This window comes from Ambystoma mexicanum, chromosome 3p (assembly GCF_040938575.1).
Source record: "Ambystoma mexicanum isolate Mex_15411 chromosome 3p, UKY_AmexF1_1, whole genome shotgun sequence".
In the NCBI taxonomy this organism is placed as follows: domain Eukaryota; kingdom Metazoa; phylum Chordata; class Amphibia; order Caudata; family Ambystomatidae; genus Ambystoma; species Ambystoma mexicanum.
In genome coordinates this window covers 193734266-193746532 of record NC_090925.1, presented here as the reverse complement: position 1 = coordinate 193746532, position 12267 = coordinate 193734266, and the positions used below count along the sequence as shown (strand labels likewise).

Genomic DNA, 12267 nt, shown 5'->3' with positions numbered 1-12267 from the left:
GGGAATGGGGAAGGGTAAATGGGGATTGGGGAATTACCGCCCGCCAACCTTGGAATGGGGCGGTAATTCCGCCATCCACCAAGGCGCTGCCGGTCCGGGTACGGCGTCAACCAAGGCGTTAATAGCGCCATTGGTTAGCGCCGTACTCGGAATGAGGCCCAAAGAAATTAACAACATACAGAGGCAAATATCAAATGGCACCTGTCACAGACACAATACTATCACGCTCTCAATGTTCATCCATTTCAATTACCTTCATTGTTGGTATTACCAACATTCACATTCTGGGGCATCAGTTATGTGTATTCAGATAACAATACAACACTGTATTTTATTGTGTCATGCCATATAAATGAATGAATGGATAATATGTATACAAAAACAAGGTCCCATATAAAGTATTACACAATCATGCAAACTGTTTTCATCTATAATCAATTGAAACTATAAGAATTTGAAAATACATTACATGATAAGAAATCATTTTAGATTTCATAAAACATTAATCAAGCCAAATACAATTGATAGTATAAATCAAACCCTCTCAATTTGGGTACTCACTAAACAACACTCACAGTAGATTACACATCTCAATATCAGTCTAAGTATCAGCCGCGTTTCTACAAATTGCTACTACTGAATTTCCTGTTCTAACCCCTTTTCATCTGAGGATGGGGATTCGCTATTCATCCCTCAATACGGAATATATTTTACCAAAAATGAGGAAGTTGGCCGCTGTTTCAAATTTTCAGTGATTTCAAAGGACTTGACGTTTTCAGTACCAGGCCATTTACCTGGGAATTGAGCAACTGGTAGCACCATAGGTGGAATTTCTTGTAGAACGATATTGACATTCTAGGTTCCATCAAATCCAGGTAGCATTCATGTAACCCATTAAAATTTTGGATTTCAAATATTAGATACCCATGGAAAATGTACTAATATTTAGTATGGATGAATTCTCTGACCAGGCCCAAAATGTTTCCTTTACAACCCAGCATCATCCTTACATAATGCCTCAGGACACAACCAAAAGTCAGGTAAATTAGTAGCATTGTCCGCGTATGGTAAACCAAGGAGATCTTGGCACGCTATCCATATAATGCAGATCTTTGAAGGTAATATGATATGTGCCACCATCTTCTTTACACCAAAAAGTTGAATTGAATCTTTGCCATATCTAAAAGGGTTTTGCCTCCAAATTTAATTCTATTACTTGCTGAGGGTGTACATATGAGAAGCTGGAAAAGCAAAGTAAAAAGTACATTTCGTCTTTCTCAAGAATTTTAAATCACTACCACCCAAACACCCAGCCCTGTAAACAGTCTAGCTACAGTTTTAGAGTGAAAGGCATTGATAGCCAAAGAAATTGCTAACCATCCAAACCTCCTATTAGAACAAAGAATAAGAGTGTTGGGTTACAGCTATTTAGAATTTTGCTATTTGGGATTTTGAATTAGATTATTAGAAAACCTGATTTCTAAATAATCAAATTGAGGGCCCATATCCAATGAGGGGCCACACACCCAGAACTTTGATCTTGTATTGTTCCTCTGACCTGTCATCACCGGCATATACATTCCTTAGCCCAAAGCAAATGTGTGCCCCAGAATTGCATTTTTGTTTCAAGACAAGAGAAGGCATTTTCCCCATCACTTTAATGAGGATATTCAGTTGTTCCTGACTTATGGTATAATTAGTCGGCCCAGAGACATGACGATTAGCGTCAGTCATAATCTCATTGTTCTTCCCCCCATGAACCGATAACAAAAACTTAATTTCCAGCTTTTTAGATGTTGCATGATAGCACATCTCAAAAAGTGACAAATAATATTCCTATTTGATCTAAAGGTGGTCATTTGATTGCATTGTGTACATTCAATTAAATTAAATAGATTGCTTTGCAGCAAGGTAACCAATCACCTTTTGCAATTAGAAGATAACTTAACCTAACCCTGTTAACAGAAGGCAAGAGTTCTGTAAGGTGTTTGCGGAATGGCCACTCCACCGATGTATATCAAAGATATACCCAAATTCCAGCGACACAGGATCAGCAGCACTCAGTACTGGAGATTTATCCTTACCAATGAAGGGTTCTGTTGGATGGTAGCAGGGCTTATGACGCAGGGTGTTTGCCAGCAGCCACCATCTGGAGTAGCTCATTGGACCACCGTCGTTTACAGTGGAGATGTGAAATATGCATCCAGAGACCCAAAAGTGCCACTGATTTTTGAAGCACTTTCAGGACAGACTCCTTGTTGCCCATATTTCCAACTGTTCTGGCTCCCTGGATCTAGCTCTAGTGAGCATGCTCCGGACCCACTCCAGAGCTTGGAATGTACTGTTTTCCATATCGCCATGGAAACCTCCTCAATGCTTTGCTGCTTGTCAGGGGTCTGATACCTGGCTGAAATCCTGGATAGTGTACACAGTAGACTTGGTTCTTTTGTTTCGCTCTCACCCGTGTCCGTAGTCCCTCTGATGTGCTTGAGATATACACCTACAGGTACAAGAGTAGCTACAGGCTGTACATGCCTTTGAAGACTGGTGGCTGCCAGTTCAAGGGCTATATGTCAACTGATGATTATAATGAGTTCATGGTATTCCAACTTTCTATCCGGACCCCTCTCCTCCAAGATGGCCAGCATTGATAGCTGCCCTAGGGATTACCAGTTTAGTTTAGAAAATGTTTTTCATTCTGTAATTTAAGAATGCCATCATAGACAAAGGGCGTGGAACCCAAGCGATGAGGTTAAAATAACTCTTGCCTTTCGATTTACAGAAGGAGTGGGAGATTTTACCCAACATGTGAGGCAGGGCTGGCCTTAGCTTTGCCAGTGTCCGGGGCAAGTCAACTTAATTTAGCACCTACACCTCTTCCACGGCCCCCACCCAGATACCTGTGGGGGGCACCACATTTATAGTTGCCCTTCTAAATAGAGCGCCGCCGCAAAACCAGCAGCAGTGCTCTATTTAATTAAGTGCTTAACTCCCTGCTCCCATGCAGGAGCGTGAGTTAATCTAATCACTTCAATAGAGCACGGCTGTCAAACCAGCATGGGGCTTACTTTCAAAGGCTGCCACATGCTGCTTTAGCATCAGCGTCCTATTGTAATAAAAAACAGCCTGCTCTCTTGCTGGTACGCCCAGCACGAGAGCGGGGCGTATTTCATTACAATAGGGCGCCTGCTGCACCTTCACCCACCACGCCAGCTTGGGGGAGCCTTTGAAAGACTCTGACGAGTTGCCGTGGCAGGTGGGCTAATGTGGCGCCCCGGCCAGAGACATCTTTATGGAAAGACAAACGGGGCACTTTCCCTGGGCCCCCACCTTGGACAGGGGCCACACAAGCCTGCTGTATCTAAAGAAGTAACTTACATTGTTCACCAGACTTAACAGGCACCTTGTATGGCATGCTGCTGAGACTCTAAGCCTATTTTGTATTTGTTGTGCACAGGTTCATTCTGCTCTGCTTTCTGTGTTCACTGTGGCATTCATAGTTTGTGCAGTCACTGCAGCACAAATCCTGAAGCATTCCTCCTGTAGTGGAAAGGGTTCTAGAGAGAAGACACTGGACCAGACATTGCAGTCCACAGCAAGCATATTTTTCTTATTTGACACAGAAAATGGAGTGTCCTTTTGTACAATTCAAATGTTTTTCTGCACATCTATAAATAACAGTTGCACAAGCCTGTGTTTCGGGTGTATTTAAAGCTTTTAAATGCAAAATAGAAACCTGGTTAAAATCTATTAGATCACATCAATTAGAATAAATAAAGCTAGAATAATTCCCATTTTGCATAATATGCTTCCATAACTTTTTGTTTTTAGAAATTGTCATGTTGGATTATGTGAATTGTGCACTTTGCAGGTCAGTTCTATCGAATAGGATTATTTTAGTTCATGGTAAGAACTGGAAAAGAAAATGCTAAAGTGCAGACGTTGCAGAGTGGGTGCAAATCCCAGTGTCACCTCTTAACCAATCTGTCAAAATGACCTGTCCCTAAAACTTTGGAAATTGTCTCTATTCGGAGGGATTTTGTTCTCAGTGTGTCATCTTCACAAAAGCCTCACTCATGGTTTCCCTGGCTCTAGTGTTGCTTCTGCTATAATATTAGTGAGCTTTGATATATTGCACACCAGAGCTACTTTGCTCTCTAATAGCAACACGTATTTATGTCTATGTCCCTCTTCTAATCTCAGTATGCCTGAATATGGACTCGTTCCTGTTAGCTTCTAATCTTCATCCACTAGCTATGCTAGGGTATCTGTATCTTTCTCCTTGCTTTCAATGGCTTCCCGTATGCATGCACGAGCACGTTTGCATTCTGTTAGGCACCTAATCAGAGTCATCTGTCTATTCTGGATTATGGGCACCTTTTTCATATGATCTGTGTTCTGCATTTAGACTATGGCCGCTCTACCTTCCTCGTGCCTGCTATTGAGGAAAAGTCTGCCCTACCTATGCTAGAACACAAGTACCCTGGTCGTTGACTTTGAATGTTGGCCTTGAAATGCTACTCGTTTATCATTCAGATTACAGCAGCAAGAACTAAGTGGGTAGCGGGACAGAAGGGGGGTACCCATGATTATTTTGATTGCTGCAAAGCAGCACATCAAGCTATGGATTGTGAGCACGATGACGGGGGGTGGGCAAAACCAGATATTTTGGATCTTTTAATTCCTTTGGTTCAGTGGAGGGGGGCCCCAAAGGTGTCCGTGCCCCAGGCCCCAAAGGTGTTTAAGATGGCCCTGGCCCCGGCCGGTTGACCGGGCGGCCCGGGCATAAAGCTGACCCTGGTGTAGGGTTCATTTAGCACCCATTTATTTCACACCAGAAAGTAGGCGTTCAATAATTACCGTCAGGATTCAGGGAAGTCCTAAGGAAATGTATTATGGAAATCCTGCGTCTCAAACTTAATTCCCCAGTGATGTACAGCTGAAGCAGGAGAAGGATGGCAGTGAAGGAAACCAAGGACCGGTGGCAGTAAACACTTGGGCTTTGAGGCCCCTCAGATGATACAGGAAACCTGAGTATTAATTGAGAGAGGTGTAGCAGTTTAATGCGCCACTTGCATTGAGTTTAAGCCCTGATAAAGCCTACTGCCAAAGAAAAGGTCAGCAGCATTGCCATGTATGTGGAACATGTGACCCCCAGACGTGGCTTAACCTGTATGCCTTCTACTCCATCACTGCAAACATGGCGCCTGTCTACAAACCAAGAAAAGTAAACGATCAGCATAAGAAATGCAGCATCTTGTAAATAATAGGGAAACATTACCTGTAGACTTAAAAGTTACCAAAATCTATTTATTTGTCTTAAATTTCGATATTTGCACACAAAATATTTTAATTTGATGAACAATGGGAGTAATTTCACGGAAAACCTGAATTGCACCAGATTGGGATGTGTCTGTTTGCCTTTATGTGCAAATGGTCTCCTGCATGCCAGTTTTGCTATTTCCAAAACACTGTAACTGAAAAGAATAAAACACAGGAAAAATCGCCTTTACTCTTCACATTTCCACTCGATTCTGGAAAAAGTGGAAATTGCTACTGCAAATCACACTTTGAAGGTGGCATTTACAGGCGTTTCCGGTGCAATCCGTCTGCTTTAACAGGTGGTAAAATCAGGTGGATTCCATTAGAATCCCTTGGTTGTCAAGCAGTGTGAAGATACGTGCTGGTGGAAAACCGGGTTGCTATTTGACGGCGGAGCAGGAGAGCACCACAGAAATGTACACTCCATTCCGTGCACCCAGGCCATCTTCAAATGGAATGAAAATCCCCTGTACTCTGAAAGCAAAATGATGTAACCTGCCTCCTGCAGGATCTACCCTGGGCCAGTAACAACAAGGAGCAGGAACCAGGCTGACCCAGGTATGTAGGAAATGAAACAGGCTGTATTCTCTTAGTTAAAGGTTCAGCATTGAATATAAGAGAGAGAGTACATAAGTAGCTTCTACCCTGCCCAGCTCCAAGTCCCTAACCGTCCTTTTTCAGAATCCCAGGTCCCCCAACACTCCAAGCACCCCAAACATTCCAACACAGATCTTTCCCTGACTCAGACATCATTCATACCAATGTAGGACACTACACAAAACATACACTTTGCTTTCTCAATCTGGGGGATTATGAAATGACCCCCAAAAATTCAAAGGTGTACATTTCAAAATAGGTGGGGGGATGGGTAACTCAAGGCATAAAAGAAAGGTGCAATGCGTTTGCGCCTTGCATTACCACTACAGCCGCTTTCCTCTCTTCTCAGACAGTGGAGGGGCACGCAGCATAGTCTGCATCTATGGCGGTCTTTCCTCCTCTGTCTGTGAGGAGTGCAGTGCTTTACGCCGGCGTGAGACAGTTATGCAGGCGTAAAACGAATGGACTGCGCCTCGCATTAGCCCCTGCTGGTGAAAGCAATACACCAGTAAACACCCCCTGAAAAGCATCATTTGCAGGCAGCGTTTAGGGAGTAGAAGTAAATAGCAAAGGTGATGTCACCTTGCTTCACTCTTTACTTGTGCAAAAGTTGGAACTTGCATGCAGGGAATGCCAACAGCACGTTAGCGCAAACGTTGATGTTCATCTGCATGCAATTTGCATTTCAGTCAAAATTACCTCAATATGATATGATATATGATATGATATGGCATTTGTAACGCGCCTATACACAAGTGTTTCAAGGCGCGAGATATGTGCTTTCAAAATCCTGCACGTTCCTCTAGAAGCCCAATATTTGTTTTCTAAATACTGCAATATTTAGTTTTAGCTATTAGGTGGCACGGAAAGTGCTACCTATAACGCCGGAACGATTGTCATTAAAATAAGAGATTTAACATGAGAGCTTGAAATAGGGGCTTTGGATGCAGGTTTGTAATGCTTTTCAATGCAGGTTGACATATGAGGATGGATATGATGTACTTTGTCTATGTGTCCCACCCATTTAACGCCCATCACTAAGTGAAATCTATAGATTTTTCCTCCCATCCCCACCCATTTTCCCTCCAACCACACCTCCTTTTGCACTCTGTGGCTGTAGTTCTACTGTGGTCAGCCATTTTTATTTCCAAAATGGCATCCGTCAGCTGTTAATGTTATTTGAAAGTTATTTGGCTTGGTTGATACGTTAAAATAAATTTATTGCAGCTTTCAAGTTATGTTACACATTTTGCAGTATTTTTTATTAAAAATAAACAAGATAGTGTAATAGTATGTTTTCGTTTAAAATGACACCGAACATGCACATTTAGTGACTTGTGGGGGATTGGTCTAGTGTTTTTAATATAAGGAGCGCCTGATTGGCTGAATGATTGTGAAATGTTCTAAGTAAGCCATTTTGTTTCCTGCATTTTCCAGTCCGAGCCACAGGAGCGCATTCATTTTCCAGATGGAGCCGGGTGTCCCACCAAAAGCTCTGACGGTTGTTTGGAGATTCGGAAGAGAACGGGAGAAGTCAAGGAGGTTTATAGAATGGGAGGACTGACAGTGGCAGGCTGCTCAGAGCTCAAGCTCTTCTTGGCAAGCTCTTCTTGGGAGCGCTGCTGTGCATGAAGCTCTTTTCAACTGGGCACCTACACAGTGGCAAGCTGTGCTGGATTTATCGTTTCTTAAGAATTGTCCCCATTTTCGCTTCAGTGCTTGGGGGGCTTTGCATTGAAGAAAGTTAAGCTGCCATGGGATTCACTCGGGCGAGAGCTGGTGACCTGACAGGTGCCCAGCGTGAAAATCGAGGAGCTGAACCCAGCGGAAGACTGAAGTAATAGAAAATGGTCACTTACAGAAGAGTGGGATGTTAGGGAGCCGAATGCTGGACGCCTAGCAGCTGGCATGGGCGAAAGCGGCCCTGGAAACATTTGGGGCTGAGTGAGTGAAGAAAAGGCAAGGGCAAGGTAGGAACCCTGCAGGACATGCAGCCTCACCAAGCTCCTTTGAAGAGAGGGTTCCGAGGAGTCTGAGGTCGACAAAGCCCTGCGGGTTAGAAAAGCAGAGTACAGCGAACAGACCGGGGGAGCAGTGTAGAGCATCGCAAATGAAGGCTGCAGTCAAGACAAGTACTTCCCCAGAATAACTTTAAAATACTTTTGAGGAATTTCTGCACCCCTCTTTCACGGGGCGGGGATCAAAAGGTTTACATAAGTAAAAGCACGACTACCGCGGCAAGCAGATCCGCAGAGGAAACCGACAGAAAAGAGATTGCAGGCACTTAAAAACATCGGGGGAAAGTGCCTGTGCTCCTCTGACATGGAGCAGGGAAAGGAATTTAGAGTTAACATTTGCAAAAAGTGCCTGTGCCCTACATAGAGTGGGGAAAAGAGGCAGAATAGGGCAAGCTCCAAGAAAGTGGACGAGGGCGATTCTGTGTATTCCCACATAGGTGAGAGGCAGCAGGCGAGATGCTAATAGAAGTGGCAAGGTTTAGATCAGCGCAACTGCGAACAACGTTTTATTCTCGCTCCCGTAAGGTCAGGACGATAGCAAATGTCGCACAGGTATCAATTTATAACAAAGACGAGCACCGCAGATGTGCAGTGTGCGATAAGGGAGCTTAGGTATGAAACACCGCAGGGGCCTTCAGCGAGCTCAGTGGGTCATGGGACCATCACCGAGCAGTCTGTCACTGTTTTCTACCTACACCCACCCAACCCACACTCTCTACCCTCACTCACCCACCATACACCCACTCTCTCTAGCCCACCCACTCTACCTCCACTCTCTGTACCCCCACCCACTCTACCTGCACTCTCTCTACCTACAGTCACTCTCCCTACCAACACTTTCTCTACCCCACCCACCCTACCTCCACTCTCTTTACCCCCAGCCACACTACCACTGCTCTCTCTTTCCCACCCATCCACCCCAACTCCACTCTCTGTCCCCAGCCACACTACCACCGCTCTCTCTTTTCCCACCCATCCACCCCAACTCCACTCTCTATCCCCACCCACCATACCCCCAATCTCTACCCCTCTCACCTTACCCCTACTCTATCCCCACCCATCCTACCCCGAGTCCCTCTTTCCAGAACCAATCAACCTACCTCCATGCTATCACCCCCCACCCACCCTATCAGTACTCTGTCTATCCCTACCGTGCCCTACACCCACAGTCTCTAACCCCCCTCCCTATTCCCACTCTACACCTCCACCCACCCTACCCCCGCTCTCTCCCCCAAGCAACCTCCCTCTCTCTACCCCCACTCACCACTTCTCTACCCCAACCCAACTCTCTCTGCAACCCACCCACCACACACCCACTCTCTACCCCTTCCTCTCACACTCTCGCTTCATCTCTTACCCTCTTCGCACTCTCAACCTTTCTCACTCATATTTCCTCTTGCTCATCTTCGATGGAACCCTCTCTCAGTCGCTTCCTCCCTTGCTGTAGCCCCCTTTCTTCTCATGCTCTTGCACAGCTTATCGCATCCTTCCTTGAAACTTTGCACTCTCCTCCTTGCACCCTGCTGCCTACAAATGCAAGTTGAACAGCAGTAAACGCCAAAACGATTGGCTTTTCCAATGCTTGTTTTTTTGTAACTGAACATGTGCCTCCAAATACCTGAAAGGTTCCTCTTAAAAAACTCATATTTGCCTGCATGATCTGCCCATGTTTCCCCCCTAAAGAACAATATTTGCACACGCAATGTTCCTATTCTATCACCAGGCACACTGCAAATGCCTCACCATGCTCACATGTTGCTCCATAACAACAAATGTTGCCATGAAAAGGCTGCCATGCTTCATGCAAAACAGCCATTATGAGGTTTCCCTGTGAGGAGGAGGGACTAAGGAGCTGTAGTGCAGCAGCTCTGGTCTGGAATACAAGGTTCCTGTCAAGGCAGGAGGCTGTTTGGGCATGTATGCCCGACCAGGAGCTCTATCTAGATGCCGGAAGGGTACCGGGCGAAAGCCAGGGTGTGCTTTTGGGAGACGGAAACAGATGCAGCCACAGAAAAAGTTGCTGTCAGCTGCCACCATTGTGCATGGATCTCTGAGGGGTAGAGGGGAGCACCACATCTGCACCACCACTGTTTTGAAAGGTGTGCATCCCCAGAGACTGAGTTGCAGAAGATGCACGCTCTACCTGGCTAAGAGCACGCGCCGCCTCCAGAGGCCACTGCACCGCCAGAAGCCACCGTGCCAGGCTGGAAACAGAGAGCTGAAAGGGAAAAAACAAGTAACCCGCCCTTCCCTGATCTACCCCCTGCCTCTGGAACAAGCCAGCGATGCAGCTATGACTCCCCCATCCAAGCCACACTTCAGAGAACAACTCGCCAGTCACAACCCTACTTCCCCCTCTCGCGACCTCCCAGACCCCTGCTCCCCTACACATGTCAATCCCTCTGCTACTCCTGACGCTCTGCCTACACCCCTAAGTGCAGCGCTCTGTTGCTTCCCACCTAGCTTTGCGCTTTATGAAAGCCATTCATGAATAGCTTCTGATGGAACTATGGATCATGCATGGATGTGACCCACGTGTCCTTGCTCGGGCTCAGGGATAGGGAACTGATTGGGCATTCTCGAGCCTGCAGTGGCCCGTTCCTCATTGGAGCTCTCTAAGGGACTTAGAGCGAAACCTGACCTGTTTCCAGTTTTTAAGGTTGCGTTGCAACACAAAAAGCCCCTTGAAGCTTTGCCCTATTCCTTATCTTCGACACTTCTTTCATACAACATATTGGGACTCATTACGAGTTGGGTGCTGCAGGAAAAATGCACTGGTAATACTGTTACCGCCACATTGCTGCACTGCCCAACTATAAGTTTGGCCGAAAGTAGGAGGATTCCCCTCCAGCTCAGAGCTGGAGGTTAATCTGCCACGTTTCCACCTAATTTTGGCAGAATTACTACCACGGGTAATACTGCTGAAATCCCACATGGGGTCCCATGGACTCCAATTAATTGGGGACTAAGACCACCACTTGTAATCCGGCAGTAATACCACTGGACCAAGTGGTGGTAACGATATTACAGTTTGGTGGTATCTTGGCATATTTACCACTGATATACCACCAAACTCACAATGAGCCCCATTATCTTCAGCAAAGTACCAGTGCCCTCACTTAAGACAATAACATTAATTACCACATTTCACACACATCCCTTTCCCCAGGACACATGATAGATGCAACAAATTGATGAGCAGAATTGTCCACTACCATAGATCTCACTATTAGTTAGTAGCAGTTGACCTTAACGAGGGCTGGGAATACAGTACATTGAGGAATAGACCCAAGAATGCCAACAGTATCCATTCCATTTGGGAACACTAGTCCAGTCCTGGTTTTAACTTTGAATTATGCGCTTTGTAGTCCTGAAGGGCCCCATTATAAACCCAGGACTGCAAGTCCCAGAATGCAAAGTTAAAACTAAGAGTGGGCTAGTGTCTCTCGAATGGAATGCATAAGTGGCATCTGTGATAGACCTGAGATACTTTGAATTGTATTTACATGTTTATTTTTGTATATTCTCTGTCCAAGGTCAGTGAACGAGATTCTCAAGGAATTGAAGACTTACTGTGTGCGATTCAGGCAAGGCGAGGTGGTGTCTGTGACATCTGAGTACGTCCCATTGGGGCAAGACTGGCAGACGGTATCAACAAAAGGTGTCGCTAAAGACAGAAAAGAGGAAAGATGTTATGGTGATTGTGGCCTCCCCCAGAAATACTGGCACGTTCATCAGTCAGACAAGAGACAGTGCAGGGAGGGCAGAATGCAGGGGACGGAGAGGCCAGAAGGTATATATTCCCACAAAGTAAATGACATTGAAATATATGTACTTGTGGGTTAAGGGGTAAGAGAAGGCAGGGGTTGTGGGTAAGGGTTGTAGTAAAGGGGGAACGGGGGTCTTAGAGGGGGACCTTCCCCCATAAAAAAATACATTTTGATGTAAACCATCGAAGTAATTTCCACAGAGTAATTTACTTCATGGAAATGACGTGGAACCGATGTAAACACAGAGAGATGAGCAGACGCGTAGCCAGGATTGTCTAACAATGGAGCCAGCAGCTAATCTGGTTAGGCCCACCGCAGTGACATTAACAACTGTAAATGCCAACACGAGAGGACATTTAAAGATTTTGGGCGGCCGTGCCCACCCAGGCCCTACCCTGTCTACGCCTCTGGAGATGAGAAGGGGCAGGGAAAGTTCAGGAGACAGAGATGAGAAGGAGCAGGGAGAGTTCAGGAGACAGAGAGATCAGACGGGGCAGGGAGAGTTCAGGGGACAGAGATGAGAAGGGGCAGGGAGAGTTCAGGAGACAGAGATGAGAAGG

The 12267-nt window shown here is 45.7% G+C and overlaps 1 protein-coding gene across 2 annotated transcripts in view; it reads right to left on the bottom strand.

Annotated features, from left to right (window-relative positions):
• The window catches only part of LOC138580234 (uncharacterized), a 226451-nt gene that overhangs the window by 121920 nt on the left and 92264 nt on the right, over positions 1-12267 (bottom strand). For both annotated transcript variants that reach the window (XM_069650609.1, XM_069650608.1), the window contains exon 4: positions 11511-11604. In XM_069650609.1, the coding sequence (XP_069506710.1) occupies positions 11511-11604 (94 nt within the window). The remainder of the gene's footprint in view (positions 1-11510; positions 11605-12267) is intronic.